Source organism: Rhamphochromis sp. 'chilingali' (genome assembly GCF_963969265.1).
Source record: "Rhamphochromis sp. 'chilingali' genome assembly, chromosome: 5".
Taxonomy (NCBI): Eukaryota; Metazoa; Chordata; class Actinopteri; order Cichliformes; family Cichlidae; genus Rhamphochromis; species Rhamphochromis sp. 'chilingali'.
Genome location: NC_137932.1, coordinates 1317764 through 1344236, shown reverse-complemented (window position 1 = coordinate 1344236; position 26473 = coordinate 1317764). Strand labels below are relative to the sequence as shown.

The following is a 26473-nucleotide window of genomic DNA, read 5'->3' as shown; positions in this document are numbered from 1 at the left end:
TACCGGCAAATTTACAAACTAGATTTGAAATTCGAGAAAAGGTTTATAATGTGAGAGGCTTTGGAGAATTCAAATTACCCAGAACTCGAACAACCCGTAAAGGCTTTTGTGTGTCTGCATGTGGTGTGAAAATCTGGAACAGTCTGAGTTTACAATTGAAACAATGCAAAAATATTCATAGATTTACATTTCTCTACAAACAGTTGGTCTGGTCACAGTATACTCAATGATGGGTTTTAGTGTGCTCTGTAATGTCTGTCCTCTTACCATTGCTGGTATGGATTCCAAAATAAAAAATAAATAAATAAAGTGTGCGTATGTATGTACATATATGTACTTGTGTGTGTAGATATATATGTATGTATATGTATGTGTGTCTGTTACTTGTAGTTATTACTGCCTGTTACCTGTGGTAATGCAATTTATAATTTATATATTCTGTATTCAGTTATGAAGGCTCTAATTGTTGGTTGCGAGCTGCCGCTTAGATGCTTGTATCTGCCCGGGGCTGTTGATGGGTCTGTATGCAATGATGGGCGTAGCTGCGGGAAGTTTATTGTTTTTTTTTGTTGATGAGTGAGTATAGGGGTGGGATTTAATAAGTTTTCTTCGTCCCACTCCTTTTTCAGGCAAGTTTTGTTTTTTGTTTTGTGTATTTTATGTTCAATATAGGTATTTGTTGTGCCTGAAAATGAATAAATAAATGAAAATGAATGAAAACATATTATGATTATGATGATGATGATGATGATTATTAATACTGTAGCTTATCGAGCTATGTGAAGCTTAAAGTCAGAGTTTTCTAAGTAACTCTCTGGCTGAAGCACAAATGAAGACCAGCAGCACAAACAGCGTGTCGCATTGGTGCTATAATTTACACTGCATCATTTAGTGATGCAGAAAATGTGAAAATGTTTTTATACTTGGTCCTAATCAGATGCTAATTTTATTTTACATTGACGGAAATGCCGCTGCCAAAACACATAATAATGTGCTGGGCTCAAAGAAAGCCTGGCTATGTTAACACACACCACAAAAACCTGTTCAGTCACTAAGAGTCTTTTCACTTTGACCTGCTGACGAGCGAGACCGTGTCCTGCTGTGGGACTTAATGCTTGAATGTTCAAAGAAAGGAAAAGTGTCAGAGCTAACTAGAATTAGAATTAATCAGTATGTATTATTATTGCTCTGTGCACTGAATCAAACAATAACTGTTTTTCTGCAACATTCATTTCCACTCTTATTTACATTAGGAATCATTAATGTGCTCTTATGTATGTTTTTAACTGCCTTCAGTCTTGCCCCGCCTTACCTCTCTGAGCTTCTTCATCCCCACACACCCTGTCGGTCTCTCAGGTCAGCTGACCAGCTGCTCCTGGAGGTACCGAGATCCAGGAGGAAGCTCAGAGGGGGCGGGGCCTTGTCTATCGTGGCTCTTAAATTATGGAATAATTTGCCCATGCATGTTAGAGAGGCCCCTTCACTGTCCACTTTTAAATCACGTCTTAAAACCCACTTTTATTCCTTGGCTTTTAACCTCAGTGAGACTCAGTTTCTCTTTTAATTGAAGTAGTTATTTAATTAATGATTTCACTCTTCTTTTATTTGTGTTTTATTTATATCTCATGTAATTTTATTTTACAGTTCCAATGTACAGCACTTTGTGTCAGCTGTGGTTGTTTTAAAGTGCTTTATAAATAAAGTTGATGATGATGATGATTAACAGCTCAAATTTAATTAACGTGTAAAAGTAGGGTCACCGGGGGCTCGAACATGTTACAGCCGAGAGGCGGGGAATGACCCCGGACGGGTCACGGGTCTGTCGCAGGGCTAACGCTGAATTGTCGGCACTACATGCCATATTACCTCCACTCCAGCTGCACGTTATTTATGTTTTTTATCATATTTTCTCATCTTTGCTTTGGTCTGACGGTCTGGGCTCACCATCGAAATTTAAGCATCTGAGATCCTCAAACAAACAAATGTTGAAGAGAACTGATAAAAATCCTGCTCAGTGGCAACACTAACAAGGTTCGGAGAGTTTTCCTGTATTTATGGTTTTTTTATTAGTTGTCAAATATATAAACAGTCTGGCCCAGAGTGTCATTCTACATACAGAGATGGTAATAGTAGTAGAGTTGCTATGACGGCACTGCCCCCATTAACATTAAAATTAAGCAGCCTTTTATATCACTGTTCATTTGTTATCACTTGAATCACCGTTTCATTGTCATCGTGACTGCCCTGGTGTTTTTGGTTCAGACGGCCCGCCATCGCTCAAAAAACGGCAGATGGTGCCGTTAAATATGTGCACATATTTGTGCAAAGCAACGACAGAGCCGAGTAGCACATGCAAAAAGCAGAAATAGAACAAACATATCAATGCAGCCGCTTTAGGTGAAACTCTTCCTTCCTGGACCAGGACAAAGGTGAGCTGGATTAAAGGATCCATGGAAGGAAAACCCGGATATTTTTATCCAGATTACACCTCTGGAACACTTTGGTCTGGGGTTTCCATCAGTCAGTGCTCCTGATTAATAGGCTGACATTTGTGTTGCGTGTGATAAATCTGTTGTCCTGTTAATCAAACTATTATCCATTCATCATCTTCTCAGTCAGCTTAAGATCATCACAATATCACACAAGACCGAGTGAGGTGAAAAGTACGAGCCGCTGTCACAGAGCTGCTAAACCTTAGCGTGCTAATGTGACACAACATCGTGAGCATTTCTCTTCTGGTGTTGGAGAATGATGCTATACGCTCTTGCAAAACAATTTCCAGTAATTGCCAAAGATGATGAAGAGATGTTACAGGAGGAAATAGCTTTCAGAGTGAAGAAGTGACAAAAAGAGAAAATGCTTTTGTAATGAGAGAAAAGCATTTTTATGTTTTACTTTTGCAAGAATAGCAGAGATTCAGTCACGGGGATAAATTGCTGCCATTTAAATCTCTTTTCATCATTTCATGAAAATGGAGAAATAAACCATAAATCACCCTGTAATGTTTGAAAAACCAAACTCCCTCTGCAACTTCAGTGAAACTGCTGTAAACGCCTGTTTTCCTGCCAGGAAATGATACGACTGTCACTGTGTGAAAACAGTGAACACAAGAAAAAGAGAAGAGTGTGATGTTCACTCATGACATCGGTGGGATCCACGAGTCTTCCAACAAGCAGGATGAGCCCCACGTCACAGATCATGAGCATGAACGAGCTGCCAAAGGTTACTCATGGGGGGACAGAGAAGTCGAGCATGGTGTCAGGTCTCCCCCCTTCCTTTGCTTTAGTTTCGTCCACCTTCAGCGTGACCTCATGGGGTGTCTAAATGTAAGGACATGGAAAAAGGAGCAGTTAGAGGACAGAGTGAAGAGAAGTGGATCTCTAAATGAGGTAAAGGAGACAAGGGAAAAGTAAAAATCCTTTGTTGTGTTTCAGTGTGTTTGGCAGCTTCATGGTATTCATTTATTTGGTTCTTTCTTAACCTCGAGGAGTGACGGCATCTTTCCCTCCAATAATCCAGAGAAGTTGGCTGAGTGGGAGAAAGTGGATGATACCCCAGCGCTCCTCAGGAGACTTTGTAAACTGAAGGATTTCCTGAGTTGAAACTTAGGGAAACGGATTTCTGCCCACCTGTGGAAACAACAGTCAGTCTGTTAATGCGTTTGCTCTGAGAAGCCTTGTTACAACCTGACATTTCACTCACTGACAGTAATTATATCCGACTAGTAAACTACTCCACGTCGTTCATCGTGATACCTGACAACAGGAAGCAGTTGGACTGACACAGCTCCACAGACTGTGGATTCAGGAGTGAAAACTCTTATCAGTGAACATATATCACAACGGGGTCACACCTGGACTCACCTCTGCATAAATATGCATGTAACGTGGTTGTGGTGTTCACAGTGTTTTCACCTCACTGTTTCAGAGGTGCTCTAAGGATTATCCACAACGACACAACACACAATCCCAGTTTGTGTACCACTTTAAGAAAAGTGATTGTTTTTAATTTGATGGCACCAACAAATCTGATAAAAGTTGGGAGAGATTAACAAAAGGCTGGAAAATAAGACGACTGGTTGTTAAAAGAGCATCTTTGAGGCAGAGGTTCACCAATCTGCAAAAAAAAGAAACACATGTGTGAACACAGTTTCCCACTGCGTCCACGGTGGCAGGTTAAGGCTCTGTCATGCAAAGAAGCCACGTGTGAACATTATGAAGAAGCAATGATGTCTTATCTGTGCCAAAGCTTGTTTAAAACAGACTGAGACAAAATGGAAAACTGTTCTGTGGTCGGGCGAATCAAAATCTGAAATTCTTTTCCAGCAAACATGGACACCACACTTTAATCCAGACACTCACCACCTGAAAATAACAACAGCTGCTCAGTTGCACAGCAGTGAAAATGTCCCGATCTCAACTTTTATGAGATGAGTTATTGCCATCAGGTTAACAATGAGATATTATTCTTTCTCAAAATTTTACATTTTCTCCATCTTAACATTTTATGTTTTCTAAATTCTATTGTGTATAAAATATAAGTTAATAAGATTCATAAATCTTTCCATTCTGCTTGATTTATATTTTACACAGCATTCAAACTTGGGTTATCAGGTAGGATTCTGTGTACAGGTACTGTTTCCTGTGTTTGGATGAACGAGTCCACATTTTTACATTTTTAGATTTAAAGCCTTTATTTTGCAAACTGTGTTGGAGGAAGTACTCTGATCCTTTAATTGAAAGTATATTAATATCAGAGTATGAAAATACTCTAATAATCTAATTACTTTTATTTTAATTTAAAAAAAATACCTAAATTATGACACATAAAAGTGCTTACATTATTGCATCAATATTCCTGAATCATTCTTTGGCTCTTTGCTCCGGTATTTTGCTGGTTGGAACTGTTGTAAATAGTTTTTCATTTATGACATTACTGATTATAAATTTTGTAAAAAAAAAAAAAAAAAACTAGTACCGGTACAGAAAAAAAGAATATATATAAAATATTATATATATATATATATATATATATATATATATATATATATATATATATATATATATATATATATATATATATATATATATATATATATATATTAGGGGTGCAACGATATTCGTATCGATATTGAACCGTTCGATACAGTGCTTTCGGTTCGGTATGTATATGTATCGAACAATACAAAATTTGTAATTTATTTTATCAACTTTCCTTCTGACGATGCTGTCTGTGTTGAGCGCTCAGTGAATCTGCGTTCGACTACTCCGCCTAGGCTGCACTGTCGAGCGCAGATCCACTGAGCGCTCAACACAGACAGCATAGTCAGAAGGAAGAGCGCAGGGCAAGCTAGCGAGACAGAAGTTAAGCTCTCCTTACAACATGGACCTCCCCCACTCTCATTCAGATCTGGCGTTTGGAATTATTTTGGTTTTCATGTGACGTATGACAGAGGTGTGGACTCGAGTCACATGACTTGGACTCGAGTCAGACTCGAGTCATTAATTTTATGACTTTAGACTTGACTTGAAAAAATGTTCTAAGACTTGTGACTTGACTTGGACTTTTACACCAATGACTTGGGACTTGAATTGGACTTGAACCGGTTTACTTGAAAAGACTTGATATTTCACCCCAAATATAAAATTTAACATGTATATTATATAGAGATTGAAAATGTGACGTCATTCACGGGTAAAACCGCAAAGGATTCTGGGAACTCGTGGCAAGAGGTACTAGCGCACGCAGGCTTTCAATTAAAATCAGTTATACAGCGATAAAAAGAAACACAAAAATGTCAAGAAGCTGTTGTATTATTAACTGCAATAGCCGGTCGCATGACAGCCACGGGAAGCCGACGGGTAAAGAGATCGGTTGTTATCGGATTACGTCGTTGAAGAGAAATTGTTCGAGCCATGTTTCCGAAGTAACAAAGACGCGACGGATGGCCTGGATTGCAGCCATTCAAAGACCAAATATAACGTCCCAGAACACTCCAGCTCACAGGTTAGTCTGCTCCAAGCATTTACACGAAGGTCAGTGTTTTTTAGTAGTTAATACGTCATTTTTCATAAAATAATTGGTGATATAGGTTACAAGCAAGTCTGGCGCTGAACAGAAATGGTCGCGCTATGCTCCTTTATTTATTGTGCATAAATAGTGAATTGTCCTGACACAATATTGCGTTTCGCTTCTGTTATTATGGTACATTGACAAAAACATACTTTTATTCACAGGATAAAACAGGTTTTTGTATCACTAATTGCCCAGTACGATTACAGCATACAGTATTATTGTCACTGCTACATTTCTGTGATGCTACCAGAAATTATTTCCACTACTAATTAATTACCGTTGAGCTCAAAGGTCCTATTAATAAACGGTTAACGAATGTGTATTTATGACGACGATTTGTGAGACTGGTAAACTTATGATACGTACGATGGTCTTTCGTTCTACACGGTGCATTTCAAGGTCCTGCACCCATCCGTCGGTAAACTGTACCTGGACTTGTTGCAGTGACCTGAAGTTACTAAACTTCATGAGTGTATGCACTCACTCCAAGAACCGTATGATTATAAATATGCATATAAATATGCTAAGATGAGATAGCTGACTTCATCTAACTAGCAAATGTTGTCCAGGCTACGTTGGTGATACAGTTTTTTTTAATGTGTATGATATTTTTGTCATGCGATTTTAAAGCCGGTCCTACAACCGCATCCAAGAATAACATGCAGCTTATCTCAGAACTGTCGGTGAAAATTATTCTTGGAGCTAGGTTTAATTGAGCTGCATTTTAAAGAGGTGCAATTTCACAATTTGTGTATATTTTCTAAGTTCACTATTTTGTCATGTGTTGAGAAAAACACAGATTTAAAAATTACATGGTCTAATATTTACATTTAGCATAACTGCAACATTATTTTTTTTCGTTTTTTTGAATGACTCGAAAGGACTTGAAATTCAAAGTTTCAGACTTGTGACTTGACTCGGACTTTTACACCAGTGACTTGAGACTCGACTCTGACTTGCCTGACATTACTTGAGACTTGACTTGAGACTTGAGGATAAAGACTTGAGACTTACTCGAGACTTGCAAAACAATGACTTGGTCCCACCTCTGACGTATGACCCTGAAGGTAAGCGAGTCATGGACTAAAGTAAAACAGTATGTCGGATGTGCCATGCAATGCTCAATTACATGGGTGGGAACTAGTGTGTTGGCGCAGTTAGCTCGTTAACGTGTTGGCCGTCTAGCCCCATGCACGGAGCGATCGGCGGTAGCTCGTTAACGGAGATTTGCCGTGTTGTGGCGTTAAGGTCATTTCAACGAGATTAACCTGAAAGCACTAGTGGGAACACAACGAATATGACTGCACATTTACGCCGACATCATCCTAGTGCAAAGACAAAAACAACAAGCATGCTACTAACTTTAGCCGAGTCATTTAGACTAGAGATGGACCGATCCGATATTACGTATCAGTATCGGTCCGATACTGACCTAAATTACTGGATCGGATATCGGAGAAAAATAAAAAATGTAATCCGATCCATTAAATATCACGAAAGCATCTCACAAAACTTGCAACACGCCGTAACTCACCTCAGAACGTTAGCACGTCGGAGCAGTATGCATCACGTGATAGAGCGACTGTGGCATGCGGGACCTGTCGGTGGTCTGGATAGCATTTGGAGCTTCGCTAGCAACCCGGCATTTCATCTCCGACAAAGTTATCCCGAGAGAAGTAAAGCAAGTGTGTAAGTCCATCTCTGAATGTTTGTAAAGCATTCCCACGTTAAGTTTAACAAGCGATATATGGAGCGACTGCCTCTCGCTCTCCGGCTGCTACTTCAATCATGAAACTGATCAATGATCAGCTGATCGGCTTTTCTGTCGTGAGTCCGTCTCTCTTGTTTGCTTTTGACCCACTTTGCACCAGAAAGAGGAAACCAGCGGCTGAACAACAGCAGCACGTTTAAGCTTGATCAGCTGCTGTTAGAATTTATTTAATATTACTTTCTACTTCAGGATCTTTTTCTACGTAGCTGACGTAACTGTGCAGGGGCGGATCTAGCAAAGTTTAGCCAGGGGGGCCGATAGGGCATGAACAGGGAAAAGGGGGCACAAAGACATACTTTTCTTTCTTATTCTCATTTAAAATGTCGAGCTTTTAATAAATAATTATCTGACACCCAAAGTTTTAATTTGATGTAAAATGAATAGAAGTCATTTACTGTATATAGTGACTATTAAGTCTAATATATATACCCTAGTAAGCTATAGTACTTTTTCCTTTGGGAAGGTACCATCTGTGCAGTCTGCAATTTTGTTGAAGAAAGATGTTGAATCTATTTAATATTTCTTGAAAAATAATTGATTTCTGTGCATTTTTTTTCACACTGCATCAAATTAAGGTTGATTACGTCGATTAAGCATCATGAGGTGGAGCGTGAGGGGTGGTTCCCTATTTTTTATTTATTTATTTTTGTTGTTGCTGGGAGTTGGAACCCTATTAGTTAGGTTGCTTAATATTTATGCTAAGTACTCTTTAAAATACCAGAATAGGGAGGATGGTGTAGGTTCAAGTTTATTAGATTGATCAGTATTGCTGAACTATGAAATATTTTTTTTTGCATACAGGTATAACAGAATAGCTTTAGTGTAGTTGTTGTTTTAAACTTGAGTATGAACTTATACAAAATGCAGCAAGATATTTAAAAAACAGTTTTGTTGATTAAAAAACACTATATCGGATTCATATCGGTATCGGCAGATATCCAAATTTATGATATCGGTATCGGTATCGGACATAAAAAAGTGGTATCGTGCCATCTAATTTAGACAGCTGTTAGCACATGATTCTCCTTATATGTTTAATATGCTGCTGAGAATATAGCCCAGAAGAAGCGTATAGTATAGCTTTTATTTTGGAAAGAGACATTTCTCTGTAATAAACTCTTTTCCAAAGATGAGTGATTCCTCAATCAGATACAGGGCTTGCAATATCGCTAGCCCGACCTCCTGGGGCTAGCGATTTTTTTCAGTCGGGCTACCAAAATCTATCTCTTCCCTGCCCGTCGGGCTATTGTAGGAAAAATATATGTCAATGCTTTTGCATTCTTTCGGAAATGTAGCTGGGTAATTATGTCATTGGCATCGGTGAGCCACTGTCAATATGTGACATATTGAAATCGCGTTTGAATTTGCGCTTGTTTTTTTGCTTTCACTTTGCAATCGCTCGAACTGTGTATAGAGAGCGACAGCACTGATCTGTGAGTGATGATAATTTGTGCACCAATTCCTCTGACATCGTCTTATTAATCGTTAGCTTACTATGCAAACATGACAAGTGAAATCTCCCGCAGCTTAAACATGTGAGAGGTTGATCGCGCAGAGAATCGCTGAGCTTATGTGAGTGCGTGTGTAAAAGCAGCAGGATATATATTTGACTACGATGACCTGGATGACTGAGAACCTTCACAGACAGATATATATTTTAGTTCTGCTGAGCCAAATAAGACAGGTCAGGGTGAAGAAGTGACAGCCAAAGAAAAGCTTACCACAAAACGGAGAAGTTATGACAAATCAGACTATAAGGCAAAAAGAAAGTGCAGCTTTATGGTTTCATGGACAAAAGAATTTCTGTGGCTGCAATATGACGAGCTAAATAACCAGGGCTGCACATAAGTGGTCCGCAGGTGTGCATACGCTGTCAAAATAAAAAACACGCACAAGGGTTAGGGTTAAATTTAAAAACTGTACTTTTGAGTTAAAATATATATTTATAATTTTAATAAATGACAAATTAAAAAGGCATGAACATTTTTTTGTATCGAAAAAATATCGAACCGTGACACCAAAGTATCGAACCGAACCGTGAATTTTGTGTATCGTTGCACCCCTAATATATATATATATATAACTAACAAAGTTGCAGAAAGGTGCGGCAAAGAAGGTGCATAAGAAATACAGCAAGCTGTCCATACCTGAGGCCTTGGAAACTGCCAAGCAAAGACTCACAGCCTTGGCCAGCCGCTTGAAGAGGTACACCAGAGAGATAGAAGGCAGGAGAATAAACCAGCTGTTCTCCACAGAACCAGCAAAGGTGTACTCTCAGTGGCAAGGGAACAATAAGAGAACAGCACCACCAAGGCTGGAGACGGAGCAATACTGGAAGAGCATATGGGAGAAGGATGCAACCCATAACGTCAATGCTCAGTGGCTAGAGGATCTGAGGGCAGACCACAGCGACCTCCCTGAACAGGGTCAGTAACCATCACAGTGGCAGATATCCAAGAAAGGGTCTCCAGTATGAAGAGTTGGACAGCACCAGGGCCCGACATGGTTCACACCTACTGGCTAAAGAAGCTGACTGCACTCCACGAGCGTCTGGCAGCACAAATGAACCAGCTGCTAGTTAATGAGAGACACCCGGAATGACTAACCGAAGGTCGGACGGTCCTGATCCCCAAGGACCCCAAGAAGGGACCGGTCCCATCCAACTACCGACCAATAACCTGCCTCAGTACTACATGGAAGCTCCTGTCAGGCATCATATCGGCTAAGATGAACAGGCACATGGGTCAATACATGAGCGGAACACAGAAAGGAATTGGCAAGAATACCAGAGGCGCAAAACACCAGCTACTGGTAGACAGAACAGTCAGCCGAGACTGCAAGACCAGACTGACCAACCTGTGCACTGCCTGGATTGATTACAAGAAGGCCTATGACTCAATGCCCCACAGCTGGATCCTGGAATGCCTAGAATTGTACAAGATCAATGGGACCCTAAGAGCCTTCATCAGGAACTCAATGGGGATGTGGCGCACAACACTAGAGGCCAACTCCAAGCCCATAGCACAAGTCACCATCAAGTGCGGGATCTACCAAGGAGATGCTCTGTCCCCACTGCTGTTCTGCATAGGCCTGAACCCCCTCAGTGAGATCATTAACAAGACTGGCTACGGATACCGACTACGGAACGGAGCAGTTGTCAGCCACCTCCTGGATGACATCAAGCTGTATGCCAAGAGTGAACGAGACATCGATTCACTGATCCACACTACCAGGCTATACAGCAATGACATTGGAATGTCTTTCGGACTGGAGAAGTGTAGTCGGATGGTAACAAAGAGAGGGAAGGTAGTCAGAACTGAGGGGATTAAACTACCAGAAGGCAACATTGCAGACATAGAGGACAGTTACAAGTACCTGGGGATCCAGCAGGCGAATGGGAACCATGAAGAGGCCGCTAGAAAAGCTGCAACCACCAAGTACCTGCAGAGGGTCAGGCAAGTCCTGAGGAGTCAGCTGAATGGTAAGAACAAGATCCGGGCCATCAACACGTACGCCCTGCCCGTGATCAGGTACCCTGCTGGGGTAATAGGCTGGCCAAAGGAGGAGATAGAAGCCACTGACATAAAGACAAGAAAGCTCCTTACCATGCATGGAGGGTTTCACCCCAAGTCCAGCACCCTGAGGCTGTACGCTAAGCGGAAGGAAGGGGGCCGGGGACTGGTGAGTGTCAGCACCACAGTCCAGGATGAGACAACGAACATCCAAGAATACATTGGGAAGATGGCCCCAACTGACCGAGTGCTCAGTGAATACCTCAGGCAGCAGAAACCCAAGAAAGAGGAGGGAGACGAGGAACCATCATGGAAGGACAGGCCCCTGCACAGTATGTACCACCGGCAGATAGAGGAGGTGGCTGATATCCAGAAATCCTACCAGTGGCTGGACAAAGCTGGACTGAAAGACAGCACAGAGGCACTAATCATGGCAGCACAAGAACAAGCTCTGAGCACAAGATCCATAGAGGCTGGGGTCTATCACACCAGGCAAGACCCCAGGTGCAGGCTGTGTAAAGATGCCCCAGAGACAATCCAGCACATAACAGCAGGGTGCAAGATGCTAGCAGGCAAGGCATACATGGAACGCCATAACCAAGTGGCCGGCATAGTGTACAGGAACATCTGTGCCGAGTATAACCTGGAAGTCCCGAGTCTTAAATAAGGGAATATTTAAGCAAATTTACACATCCATTCAGTGTGATTGCAGTATCTGAAAAATGGATTAATAAACAGAAAGGAGAGGACTTTGTAATAGATGGATATGAATTAAATCTTACAAATAGAAAGAATAAGAATGGCGGTGGTGTGGCCTTGTTTGTGGATAAAAATTTAAAATACAAGATGGTAGAAAAAATGACGATGGCGGTAGATAATATATTAGAGTGTGTAACAATAGAAATTAGTATGGGAAAAGAGAAAAATGTCATTGTAAGTTGTATATATAGAACACCAGGTTCTAATATTGAAATTTTTAAGGAGTGGGTAGATAAAACATTCATTAGGACAAATCAAAAAGTCATGTTCATTTGTGGGGATTTTAACATAGATCTACTAAATCCAAACAAGCAGAGAGCGACAGAGGAATTTATTAATACAATGTATAGCTTGGGGCTTTTTCCAGTGATCACTAAGCCCAGCAGGATTACAGCACAGTCGGCAACCCTAATAGACAATATATTTACTAATGAAATAGAAAATAGAACCATAAGTGGTCTCCTAATTAATGACATCAGTGATCATCTACCTGTTTTTATAGTGTATAACAGCAATTACAGGAAGGTTAAACAGCAAAACACAATAAAATACAAACGAGTGAGAACAGAAGAGTCAATAAACGCATTCAAAAGTGATTTACTCAAGCAAGAATGGGAGATGCTGTATAAGGAAAAAAATATTGATAAAGCTTATGAGATTTTTTTAGGAAAATTTAAACTGTTATATAATAGTCATTGCCCAGTAAAGAAATATAGTAAAAAACAAAAATATGCAGAGTGCCCATGGATTACAAAAGGATTGCAAAATGCATGTAAGAAGAAAAATACCTTATACAGAGAATTTATAATGAACAGAAGCACAGAAGCTGAAAATAAATACAAGAAATATAAAAATAAATGAACGAGTATTTTAAGGTCATGTAAAAAGGAATACTATGAAAAATTACTGATTATGAATAAAAATAATATTAAAGGGATCTGGAAAACATTAAATACCATCATCAAAAAGGGCTCGGGGCAGGCAGACTATCCTCCGTATTTCGCAAATAATGATAGAAATATTACTAATATGAGAGATGTGGTAAATGAGTTCAATAAATTCTTTGTAAGTGTTGGGCCAGACTTGGCTGAAACAATTCCTGATATGACAGATTCTGTAGAGAAAGAAACCAGACTCATTGACCGCAATCCTCATTCAATGTTCTTAAAGGTGGTGGAAGAAATGGAAATCATTGATATTGTTGGGAAATCACAAACAAAAAACTCTACAGACTCTGACGACATTGATATGGAAATCGTTAAGAGAGTGATAGAGGGCATTTCCAAACCCTTAACACACATTTGCAATTTGTCCTTACAAACTGGTACATTCCCAAAACAAATGAAAACAGCTAAAGTAACACCACTGTTTAAAAATGGTGACAGACACCAATTCACAAATTATAGGCCTGTCTCTCTACTTTCTCAATTTTCAAAAATACTGGAAAAAGTCTTTAGTAATAGACTTGACAAATTTATAGATAAACACAAAATAATAATGGATAGTCAGTATGGTTTCAGATCAAATAGATCAACATCATTGGCATTAATGGAACTGATCGAAAATATCACCAACAATATAGATAAAAGACAATGTATAGTTAGTGTATTCATTGACCTAAAAAAAGCTTTTGACACAATTAATCATGACATATTACTTGATAAACTGGAGTACTACGGCATTAGAGGAGTGGTGTTAGAATGGGTAAAGAGTTATTTGAGAGACAGGCAGCAATTTGTGAAAATTGGGGAATATCAATCAGAGTGTATGGACATTGTTTGTGGAGTTCCGCAGGGGTCAGTATTGGGACCAAAGCTGTTTATCCTCTATATCAATGATATATGCAGAACATCAGATATACTACAGTTTATTCTATTTGCAGATGATACAAATATTTTTTGTACTGGAGAGAACTTACAGCAGCTTTTGGAAATTGTCACACAAGAAATGATTAAACTGAAAACATGGTTTGATAGAAATAAGCTATCATTAAATTTGGAAAAAACTACATTTATGTTATTCGGAAATTGTAAAAAAGATGCAGGAGCAAAATTATTAGTAAACAATGTTGAAATAGAGCAAGTTTCGGATACAAAATTTCTGGGTGTGATAATAGATAACAAAATCTGCTGGAAACCTCACATAAAGCATATACAAGCCAAACTGTCAAGAAGCATCTCCGTACTAAGTAAAGTTAAATATTTTTTGCCTTCCAAATCACTCCGGGTACTTTATTGTTCACTTATATTGCCATATTTGGAATACTGTGTGGAAATTTGGGGAAACACATATAAAACTGCACTTCAACCAATATGTAAAATTAAAAAAAAAGCAATCAGGATGATTAATAAAGCAGGATTTAGAGACCATACTAACATCATGTTTTTGAAATTAAAAATACTGAAGTTTATGGATCTTATAAAATATAAAACTGCAAAAATTATGTACAAGGCCAGATACAATATGTTACCAGGAAATATACAGAGGATGTTCTATGACAGAGAAGGAGACTATGAATTGAGGGGGAAATTGAATCTAAGGATTCTTAAAGCACGGTCAAAGGTTAAAACCTTTTGTGTCACTATTTATGGGGTAAAACTGTGGAATAGTTTTACTATAGATCTACAGCAATGCTCAGGAATTAGTAAGTTCATGAAAATACTTCGAAAACTGATTTTGGAAGAATATGATACCGATAAAGATGATCACCCATTGTATGTATAAAAATATCAAATTATATCCAAATTATATCAATCACGGTAGCCAAGTTTATATAGGTTCTCCTCGTGTATCGTGTGGAGTATGTGATGATGGGAATTAGGTGAATTATGTGGGATCAATAAGATGTTGAGCAGGGGTAGGAATTAATAAGTATGTTCATACTTCTTCCTACTCCTTTTCAGACCAAACATTGTTACATCATGTCAGACGATTTTGTTTTATTTCATTATATATTTTTTGTTTATCTGAACACATACGTGTGTGTGTGTATATCTACATATATATTCGTATCTGTAAATGAAAATATATGTAGTGTGTATATATTGTTTTTTGTTTTATATGTCTGAAACAAATAAAGATACAATACAAGACCCCAGGTGCAGGCTGTGTAAAGATGCCCCAGAGACAATCCAGCACATAACAGCAGGGTGCAAGATGCTAGCAGGCAAGGCATACATGGAACGCCATAACCAAGTGGCCGGCATAGTGTACAGGAACATCTGTGCCGAGTATAACCTGGAAGTCCCGAGGTCAAAATGGGAGACGCCCCCAAGTATTTAGTATTTAGTATTTATTTATTTATTGTCATTGTCAAGAACAATGAAATTGCGTTTGGGGCTTCCATACAACCCAAAAAAAAGAAGAAAATAATAAATACCCCTTAAAACCCAAGTGTACATATTTAACCCAGTGTGACTCCAATGCAATAAGACAATCCTTAGCAATAATGTTCGTAGAAATTCAGACAAAGACCTGAGAAACATGACAAAATACAACAATGCAACCCATTCAATATTATTGTACTGTGAGATATGATATCAGATATGATAGTTATCTATTTAAGAAAGAGGGGGGGGGGCAGGAGGGGGAAGAGAATAAAGATATGATGCACCAATGCAGACCAGTTCATTGCTATTAAGAAGTTGGATATGGTTATTGTCCGTGAGAGGGGGGCAGAGAGTTCAGGAGCCTCACAGCCTGTGGATACAGGCTGTTGGCCAGTCTGGATGTTCTGGCCTGTATAGGGTGGTGGAGAATGACCGAGCTAAGATCCTGTGGGACTTCCAGATACAGACGGACAAAATGGTGGTGGCTAACCAACCGGACATAGTGGTGGTAGACAAACAGAAGAAGACGGCCGTAGTGATCGATGTAGCGGTTCCCAATGACAGCAATATCAGGAAGAAGGAACACGAGAAGCTGGAGAAATACCAAGGGCTCAGAGAAGAGCTCGAGAGGATGTGGAGGGTGAAGGTAACGGTGGTCCCCGTGGTAATCGGAGCACTAGGTGCGGTGACTCCCAAGCTAGGCGAGTGGCTCCAGCAGATCCCGGGAACAACATCGGAGATCTCTGTCCAGAAGAGCGCAGTCCTGGGAACAGCTAAGATACTGCGCAGGACCCTCAAGCTCCCAGGCCTCTGGTAGAGGACCCGAGCTTGAAGGATGAACCGCCCGCAGGGGCGTGCTGGGTGTTTTTATTAATTATTAATAAGAATAAAATAAAATAAAATAAGAAAATCCCCAATATCCAATAGATGGATTTATGTTTATGTTTTATACACAAAACTAAACTGGAAACATAAACTTGCATAAAACAAAATAAGCATGTTTTCATATTCAGAAAGATGGAGCCATGAAGTAAAAGTATCTTTGGGTAACAAACAGTCCTCCTACGCTGTGTTAACTTTGAATACTTTGAATCTCTGTATGAAGAAAGGATGCAAAATGACACAGATGCAGTCAAACATCTTGATGTGCTGCAGTAGGATATCATAAATCTGTGCCTAAAATACTACTTGCATATTTTAGATTCTGTATTCACGTCATCACTTAAATACACCATGCTGCATCCCCTTTAAGTAAAATATTTCAGCACTGTTGGGAGATGTTCCAACGGGGATGCAAAATGACTCAATCACAGCCCGATGTATCGCTGGTAGATTGACGTGCTGTGGTTTGAATTTTATTCTTGTTTAACCAGCTGCATTCCCAGCTGGCCCAGGCTTCACGTTCTTGATCCAGAAGCTCTTACAGCTGTCAGAGAGGCGGTCCTCCAAGGGCCGCAGGTCTGCTTTGGGAAACCAGGAGCAGTGAGGTGGTTGCAGCATTCAGCCTGAAGGTCTGTGTGGGGCTTTTCAAATGGTTGAATACCTGATGTGTTTGTTATTGACATGATCAACACATAATAACAAAGCTTCATTCCTATAAAGAAACACTTGGTTTATACTCTAACCACATATTCATGGATAAAAACAAGCAAATATAATCTTTGAAGCGTAAATACTTATAAGCTACCGTTGAAATACACATGATTGTTAAGTATAAGTTTGTCAGAGGGCTGCTGGTCTTTCCTCCAAGTCTCAGAGCTGACGGTGCAGACAGAGGACTCAGATTCATGAGACCTGGAAAATAAATTTTTATGGTGTAGTGTAGCTCGTCCATCAACATGTAGGCTGCTCCGCAATCTTAACTGACCCCCAGTTCTTTTTTTTGCGCCATCATCTGCCTGAGCTCCAATTTGCCACTCCTGCTGTGGCACCACCAATCCCAGCATCTGTCCTGGCTCCAGCCCCAGTCGCCTTCTGAAGCCCACCTCCACTCCCTCCCTCCTGGAGATGAGGCTGTATTGCAAATCTGTGAGAGCAGATATGGTGGCCTGCAGGCTGTATTCTGTCTAGTCTGCCACCATCCCTGGGGCCTCCGGGGCCGGCTCTGGCTATCAGACCCAGAAGCTGGGCAAGCTGAGCCAGAGCTGACCCAGGCCCGAGGGTGAGAACAAGATGCTGTGCTGATGCTGCTGCTGGACGTCAGGCTCAGTAGCAGTTCTGCTGGCAGGGTCACGATACGGTTCAAAGGTCGAGGCCGTGTTTAGGGCTGATGTACCGAGCTGCTGCAGCTGATCGGCCTCTCTCTCCCTTCGCTCAAGAGTTTCAGGCCTCGGTACAGCTGATCTATACGCCGAGGGACACGTTAGCAACACTAGCACTGTTATTTATATAAAACTACACACAGCAGGCATCGTTGCTGCTTCTCTCGCTATCCTGGCTTGACCGTACATAAGACCAACAAACCCCTTGCTTTGGGGGAGTGTTGTTCTCGTGGCTCGGTGTGGGGGTGGCGGTGTTGAAAGTATATCGATCTCCAGGGCTGAGCTTTCGACTCAGGGGTAATGCTCTAAGCAAACAACGGCAGTGTGTTTTTAAATTCTTAGAATTTGACCAGCAGTGAATGTTTGAGTATTTGGGGGCAGAGAGGACAGAGAATACTCACTCGACCCCCAACTTTAAGTGTTTAAGTGTTTAAGGTTTAAGTTTACACTTTCTCTTCAACGTGGATTTTGATGACTTATGTAACTAATGCATACTTCTGTGTCGCTCTGTTGTCACTGTGGTATTCCAACAAGCATTACCTAAAAGTCCAAACTGCTTAAAATGACAACATCTATTCTATGTTGATGAGTGGATCACATGCACACACATCAAGCAGCTGGTTTATTGTTTGTATCAGATGGTCACAAAAATTATCCCGGAGAAAGCCTGTGGTAAAAATAAGCTTGAACTCAGGCAGCATCCGAGATGAAGACAATAAAGCGGTCCACAGTCTAAGCCATAAGTGACACAGTAAGAGTCTGTGAAATGCCAAAGTGCTCATTAAGTATTATCAGCTTAATCTTCACTTGTCAATACAGCTTCTAATTAAACAGCAGGTCACACGGGATCTTCAGCAGGCAACAGAATGCTGTATAGACAAATAAGAAGGTCGCTGCGATGCTGCAGTGCCACCGTGTGGTTGATTTTGTCAAGTGAATTTCAAAAAGGAGTCTTTTTACTAGGAAAATCAATTTTTGGACATGTGTTCAGCAAAAAAAAAAAAAAAAGCCCCCAAACCATTTCTGATAATAAGTGCGGTGCAAGACCGAGCAGCTGAAAGCCTGTGTAACAACGGGGATTACAGGATTTAGCTTTATCTGAAACTACGGCCCTGAGTCTTATCAGATTATTCTGTGGATCTGCTTAAATGGCGTCTTTAGGAAACTGTGTCACAGATGAAGAGTTGGTCCAGCCTTATGTGTCCCTGTTTGCCTCATTAGTGGCAACTGGGCTCATGAGCATGTCGGAATAAGAAGCTTGTGCTGCAGTGACTCAGAGGTTCATCTGACTGAGGATGAGGCAGCAGTACAGCAGGACCCACCAGACCAAGAGCATTTCCAGCTCTGACAGGGTCACTCCACAAGAGGCTGCTGAAGGCTGAAGAAGGGATCCTTCGTCACTGCTGGAGACAAACGAAGGAGTGTGAGGTGAAGGTTCTGCACACACTGAAGCAAGCACATCGAAATCGGGAGTAGCAAAAACTACATTCAAATGCAGATATCTTTTTATAGTGTTTATCCAAACAGAAGCTTTAACGATATCATATCCATGTTAACTCTTTACCTTGTTTTCTACGGCTAGATTACAATAAATAGCATCCTGGGACTGGCTCATCAGACTTTAAGTTAACTTTAAGCAGCCCTGTGACTTAATAGAAATCCTAAAACACGCTCGAAAGTGAAGCATGTTTCATATTTCATATATAAAAACACTAATAACTCAAACTTCTCAGTGTGACGATACTGTTTAGCCAGGTAAGTGCTTTAGACATGAAGAGGGAGCCCCCCCCTTCATCAGTAGGTGGCACTATTGAACTGAAAAACAGCCTCTATAGAAATACTCCTCTGGGCCATGATCACACTGTGACTGAGCGCTTTCCAAACCAGGCTGCTGTTTGCACAAAGACCCTTTGACAGTAATGCGACAGTATTTACTCGCTTTATGCTGCAATACAAGAGACACAGCAAGTGAACAGCAGCTGTAAAAGGAAACGATGCTCATCATCTGTGTGGAAGTCGCGTTGTTCCAGACATTTAACGAACTTGTCTCCGTTACCAGTGTTATTACTGAGTCACAGTAAACTGGAAGTCTTGGCAAATGTGGTGAATTATGTTTCTGCTGATAAATGGTTACCTGGGTGACCGAGGGGTTGACCTGCAGGCAGGAGGCCAGACACCTCCGAGTGGGCGTGTTCTGGGACTCTCCTCCCCATCGTGCTCTGTCGTTGTTGTCGTCATCTCCTCTCCAGCTGCTGATTTAACTTCATCAGTGTCTCTCACTTTTTCTTCTTTACACTTCCTGCCACTTTCTTCTTCTGTGTCACTTCTGACTTCACAGGCAGCCTCATCAGTTATTATTTTTCCATTTACTTCACCCTTAAAACTTTCTGAATTTGTGCTTTTCTGGCTCTTCCCATCTTCTTTCATCACAGCAGCATCTTGGCTTGCATTCCCTACATCCTGCCCTCCCACCTGTCCACGTTTTTTGGAAAGCTCTGCATCTCTTCCGTCCTCGGTGTCTTCCTGCCAACGGGCCACTTCAACAGTTGCTTCCGCTGCATTGTCCTCTGTTTTGTCGACCCCATTCTTGAACATTTTTGCATTTTCCATCTTTTTCCCCCTTTCTTCCTCACAATAATCACCATCATCATTGCTCTGTCCTCTATTAGCCCGCTGCTCTTCATGCTCCTCTGTGCTTCTACTTTCACCCTCTGGCTTAAAGTCAAGCGCTGCTCCACCGTGTGTCATTTTGCTGAGATTTCTTTCATTTTTGTCAAAATCAAACTTCCTGTGCACCGCTGACTGGGCTGATTCAAGCTCAAAATCAGCCTTTTGTAAAAAGGAGCCTTCCTGATATTTGGATTCTTCTTTCATTTCCTCTGCTGTTTCCTCTTTGACCTTTGGTACTTGTCTTTTCAGCTGATTATATGGTTGAAACACATCTTTATTCAGCTCTAGGATGTAGCTATATGCATCCTCCTCATCTGAATCCAGCGATGGTAAGCTGTAGATTCCTTCCTCGGAGCTTAAAGAATAGCAGCTTTGTGCTCGTCGCTTGTCGTAGCCTTGATCCAGTCCACTGTCCAACCACAGCTGGACCTCCTGGCTGACTATGCCAGCATCCAGAGGACTGGGTGGCTGTAAAGTGCTTCGTGCACTGCCTTTCCTTTTTTTGTAATGTGAGTCTGAAGCAGTCCCAGCAGGCTGGTCGGAGGTAGCTGTTCCATTTGTGTGAAAGGACGGAGAGCGGGGACTTCCTGAAGATCTCCGAGACCAACGCTTCCACAGAAGCTGCTCGCTGCTCTTCTCCAAGCCTTTCAGCAACACCTGGACTTCTGGAACATCAGCGTCAGTCTCTTCAAAGCTGACTGACTCAAGTGATCCAAAACTGGGAATCTCGGGAACGTCAATATCTGGTGTGGGAGCCTGTAATATAAGCATGTCAGTGATAGCAGAACCAAAGAAATACTGCTAGCATGTAATAATGTCACACTATGAAGGTATTAGTAAGTGCTTATTTTGTCATTTATATCTCGTTAATCCTTCTCAGTACGTCATTTATGAACAGATATGTTTATCCATCTGTTACTGTAACAACAGACGTTACACAGAAGTCTGTAATTGTTCTGAAAATCAATGTTTTTACGTAAAAATCCCCTCAAAAACTATTTTACTCATTTGTACAATGATGTCACTTATTTTTTTTAAAAAACTATTACTAAACTACATTTTCTAAACAAAGACACCTTTAGATTCAGACTTTCAGGAGCACAGTAGGACTTTGCTACGTCAGACTCCATAATAAAGACTTTAACTGATCAAGCACACACATCCATACATATGCAATAATACTAAGTGCAATAATCCTTTCTGTCATCGTTGTATTTTTACTCAGTTGTATATAGTATTGGTATTCTATTTTTATCTTATTGTATATTTATTTTATTTTATTCTACTGTATATAGTATTTTATTTTATTCTATTCTGTACAGTTGTGTACTGTATTTATTCTTATTGTATTCTAATTTTTGCCTCATAACTTTTGCACTGTCCACTTCCTGCTGTGACAAAACAAATTTCCCACGTGTGGGACTAATAAAGGTTATCTTATCTTATCTTATGAAACAGCGACGCTCTGCTTCACCTGTTCTGAGTCTCTGAGCTAAGATGACGGGCGGCCGGTGGCAGTTTCAAGAATAACTGAGTGATATAAATGCATTTATTTATTTCTTTTTTTATATCTACCTCGCTGTAGTGAGACTGTAGTGAAGGTGAACTTGTGCTGCACTAACCTCATCTATGCCTGAGTGACACTTTGGGAACATGGAGACGTAGGTGATGATGGACTGCTCGTCTGGTGAAGTGCACGTCACATCTGCAGGGAACGATTAAAAAAATCATAAAACACTTAAAAACATAAGCGTGTGTGTGTGTGCGTGTGTGCGTGCGCGCGTGTGTGTGTGTGTAAAACAAAGCTAGGGGCTTGTAAGAACATATAAATGGGCTGATTGGTGCGTTTCTACTCTCCTGTAGCCACATTCACACAATCACACAAGCACTGCCTTCTATGCTTTTAAGTGCTCACTAACATTCACACTGTGATGGATGCATCAGAGAGCAGCCAGCGGTGAGTATGTTGCCCAAGGATGCTTGGCATGCAGACAGTGGCAGCCAGGGACTGAACCACATATACCCTTTACTGCTTGGAAACATGCTGTATATGTACCACGTGGGCCCTCAAAATAATAACTTGCATATCGTGTGGCCCTGTGGAGGTGAAGGTTCCTGGTTTAGGGGATGGTTGGTTGAGTCAGGTCTGGGTTTATTTGAAATTTATGTTAACTAAATATTGCAAGAGGTTTAAAATGTGATATTTGTGGCTTTCTCTAGAGACAATGTGAGTCCACATGACTCTCATTTTATACATTTTTCATGTTCCTGAGTCAGGACGTTTTTCTGAACTCTTCAAATAAATAAATAGGTCCGTGGTTGGTTCTGTAAGTAAACTGGTTCAATAACAGTCCTGACTCAGGGCCATGCTGTTGTATAAGCAGGGCCCTTCATTCATAAGCGTAACACTGTGTACGTCATCTTCTTGCTGCAAGAATGGGGGCGTGACAGTGGGAGCTGTGGGGGCTGTGGGAGCTGTGGGGGCTGTCCTGTGCTGTCTGACAGCTTCCTGTATCCTGTTGATTTTTGCGCACCAGCTTGTGCCTTTTCTCCGTCCACTATACGCTCACCTCAGAGAAACATTCAATCATTTCCATTTGTCTTGTCAGCCCCCTGGGCTTGAATTTCATATATGCATTTATAGAAGACTTGTTCTCATGTTTACAGTTTGCTGTAAACTGAAAGGAAATCTCTCATCACTCTGGGCACATAATCAACGTGGTGATTTTTTCACCTAATATGAGAAATCTTTTACCTTCAGGCTCCAGCAGTGGCGGTACATCCAAGCTGTGATGGGCTATCATGAAAGCCTGCCGGATGTTTTCCACTGGATCTCGATGAAAGCTTTCCCTCAGGTCAACCATGACTGGGTTTATGGACTTAACCAAAGCAAGAAATGCCAAGCCGCTCCTCCAGCTCTTCCCAAAGTCCTTCACGTCCACCCCGTACCTGCAAAAAGTTTAAAATGCCATTTAATTAAATGACAAGTGTGAGCCATCATTCCAGCTCAATCTAAAACTATTCTGATTTCTAACAAGAAAGCTAATTTTGGGCTGATGTAGGGTTAGGATACGTTTACCACCTATTAGAGCTCAGAGGATAAAGTAACCTGCTGACATTTTGTTTCATTGTTTGAGTGGGAATATGTTTGGGCTCAGTGTTAATTACATGACTTTGTAAGTGTTTTGATCTTTTTATGCTCACTTTGATGTGCATCTTTGGACCCATTGCAGGAGCACCTTGATTGCTTTCCCATGATACTTTGCTTCCCTGCCAGCCTTCCTGCCTTTACTTGGCAGAGTGCTGCAAGAGTATGTGCCAGGGTCACTTGGCTGGGGTGAGAGGTCATTAGAGGATGGATAACTGCTCATTGACAAGGCGGAAAGGCTGGAAGACAAATGCTTCTGGAGGCCTCCCATCACCTCCTTTACCTGTGTAGGAGTAACACAGAGGTGTGAGTCGGTGATAAATGGCTGGGCAAGAAGTAAGATAATACATTAAGACATTTGACTCATAGATGATAAATCCAACCTGAAAGTGCAAGATGATGCTCCAAACAAGGTGAAGAACAACAGATGGTTTACCATCAGCAATTCCAGAAGCATCAATGCCAAGCAGCTTTACCTGGCAGATAACAAGGAAACATCGATCACAATCTTGTTATTCCTGATTTGAAATCATGTCATTCATACATGTCAGAGCAATGTCACTGAATCTACAAGGAAACACTCACATGTCTGTCATCCAGAAAGACCAAGGCCTTGGAAATGTTGTTCAGTCTGAAGATGCGATGAGAGGAAGACCTAAACCTATAAAGCTAACAAAGTTAGACGAGAAAAAACATCATCACTGTTCAGGGAAATGAGCTGGTTGATTTTATTGCTGTTAAGAAGACTGGTCCCATTTATATAGCAACCCTGAACAATGACGTTACAACCAACAGCTCAGCATGAAGACAGTAAACTGGGAGACACTGCTGGCTTGGCTTCGACTAAGCGTTAGGCTTGAGACTAATTAAACAAACAAAGGAAATGACATCAGCAGTAATTAAAACATTTCCTGTCTCTGGCCATGACAGCAAACTCTTTTTCACAGGAACTGTGCTCCAGCGTCTCCTGGTGAGTCTCTGCTTCCAGGACTCCTGCTACGCTTGCAGTGGCCAAATTTAAACAGGCTTTGGCTAAATCTTTCTTGAACAGCATGATTCTTACTAGTCTGCACCCAGACAGCTCCTCCAGCAGGCCCATGAGTATTTTGCCATCCTGAATGTCTGTGAACAGGTCGTGCACTTCAATAGGAGGGTCCCGCTGGGGGGGAAAAGCATGACCCTCATTGATAAGCACATTTTTTTCAGAGTGATCTGATGAACTGATTTGTGCCTTACTCTCTGCAGAAACACATTCATCCACCTGGTGAAGGTTCTCTTCTGCACTGCTTTTCGTTCATCTGAGGAAGAGAAAACAGGGCCTTGGTACACCAATATTTAAATAAAACATGAAAATGGCATCAGCAGTGATCAGCATAACGTTAATGGAACGCTGTGTAATGGGAAATCGTTGGTGTTTTATTCGTATGGTTGTTATTGTGACAAATATTAGTAAATCGATTAGCTTTTAGCGCTCACTAGCCACCCTAAACATTGCAGTGGACTAAGTAACCTGTGCACACCCACAGCACTCTGGCAGGAGCGAGACACTGTGCCCCACTGGCCACAGAAGAAAGAATAATAGCCCCAGGCACTGACCTAGCCTCCCAAACATGATCCCAATCAGTATCCACAGGAGGCACCAGAATTATTCTGATCCACGAGGCCCCACCCTGCAAGCACAAGGACGCAAAAGATCCACGTCCAATGCCCTGGTGCTTTTAACAACAAGTGACCTGTGTCTATGTCACGGCACATCAGAGCGGGATAGAGATTGGCAGGATATGACGCAGCTGGTTTTTAAAGTTGTGTCAGTGTTAATCTAAGAAGAATGCAGAATATTGAGGTATTTAGTAATTAAATGTCCATACTCTATTTTATAGATAGACAGTTTACATGAAACCCAACTGAACAGTGCTGGAGAAGGAACATTTTTATAATAATTAAAAATTTGATACTAAAACACTAAATGATTGGGCAATCGAATGACACGAAGCCAAGAATACCTACCTGGAAAATTCCCTAAGAATGCAGTCAAGGAAGCAGGAGAGCAATGATGGTCCTTTTTGTATTCTTTTCAAAGGTGGCCTGTATACACAGTTATTTAAGTAAAACCCACCAGGATGAGACTGTACCTTGAGATGTGTATTTATCATTGAGCTCGCTCGCTGAGTTTGTCTGTGAATCCCAGCTGTCCTGCATTCTCGTTTAGACTCTTGGCACATGATCCATTATGAAGATAAAAGTGAGAATAAGTCAAAATGTCAGCAATCAGAGGCACTCCACGGTTTCCTTAAACACTCATGTTGAAGTAAAGGCAAAAGAGAGGCGGTGTATCTTGCCCCAACACGCTGAAACCTCCCTCTGACGCGTTCTCCCACCACTCCCACAAGCACAGCGTGAACCCGACTGCAAGTCTGTGGTTTATGAAATCCTGTATGTAGTGGTGGTCACTCCATGTCCAGGGGTCTGTTTGCATGTAAGAACTCGCTGTGGTTTCTGTTTTCACGTATAAGGATGTCGTTCAGAAGATCTCATAGGTGAATGATTCATTAAAGTAAACACACATATTTCTTCATAGCTCACCTGGCTCAGGGTAAAGGTACGAGCAGAGGAAGCCAAGGTTCCTGTGATGTATTAATCAGTCAAAGAAAGAAAAACAGAAAATTACAAATCTTTTTAGAGAGATTTGACAAAGTGTTTGTCAAGTTTGATAGCACTGGAATTTACCTCTAATATTTCCTGCAGCAATGTCTTTTATCTTGCAAAATTACTACATTCATTCATTTCCAAAAATCCAAAACTAAGACAGAAACAATTAAAAATTAAGCTAAAAAATATTTATCACAGAAATACAAAACTATAATAACTTTGTTCAACAAGCGTTTAATTCTTTATAATCAAAAAATTGATCCGTTTTCTGGGACACCCTGGTGTTGTCTTTCACAGTG

The 26473-nt window shown here is 40.9% G+C and overlaps 1 protein-coding gene and 1 pseudogene across 4 annotated transcripts; both read right to left on the bottom strand.

Moving 5' to 3' along the window:
- Positions 1-2998: 2998 nt before the first annotated feature.
- Positions 2999-17830, bottom strand: LOC308397051 (annotated as a pseudogene). Its single transcript, XR_013974797.1, has 5 exons — positions 17361-17830; positions 16817-16919; positions 4113-4116; positions 3482-3629; positions 2999-3320 (listed from the first exon to the last, which is right to left on the bottom strand). The product of XR_013974797.1 is annotated as an uncharacterized misc_RNA (transcript).
- Positions 17831-18316: 486 nt separating this feature from the next.
- clmnb (calmin b) lies at positions 18317-25913 on the bottom strand. 3 transcript variants are annotated; one of them, XM_080882983.1, is made up of 10 exons: positions 25658-25913; positions 24762-24823; positions 24589-24684; positions 24111-24194; positions 23909-24001; positions 23582-23808; positions 23133-23326; positions 22000-22082; positions 19842-21133; positions 18317-19107 (listed from the first exon to the last, which is right to left on the bottom strand). In XM_080882983.1, exons 1-10 carry the CDS (start codon positions 25722-25724, stop codon positions 18981-18983), a joined length of 2325 nt encoding a protein of 774 aa, XP_080739109.1. In that variant the 5' UTR covers positions 25725-25913; the 3' UTR covers positions 18317-18980. The 3 variants fall into 3 exon arrangements, with proteins under 3 accessions (XP_080739109.1, XP_080739108.1, XP_080739110.1); XM_080882982.1 differs by having other exon boundaries at positions 18317-19110; positions 25658-25912; XM_080882984.1 differs by lacking the exon at positions 24589-24684 and having other exon boundaries at positions 18317-19110.
- Between the last annotated feature and the right edge of the window lie 560 nt (positions 25914-26473).

Bases quoted from the DNA above. Each gene is read 5' to 3' on its own strand.
- clmnb (XM_080882982.1), bottom strand. From the start codon at position 25,724: ATGCAGGACAGCTGGGATTCACAGACAAACTCAGCGAGCGAGCTCAAT. The intron at 22,083-23,132 runs GTAAAAGATTTC...CGTTCCCTGCAG, and splicing joins GCCACTGCTGGAGCCTGAAG to ATGTGACGTGCACTTCACCA. The intron at 21,134-21,999 runs GTTAGTGCAGCA...CTTATATTACAG, and splicing joins GTCACTCAGGCATAGATGAG to GCTCCCACACCAGATATTGA.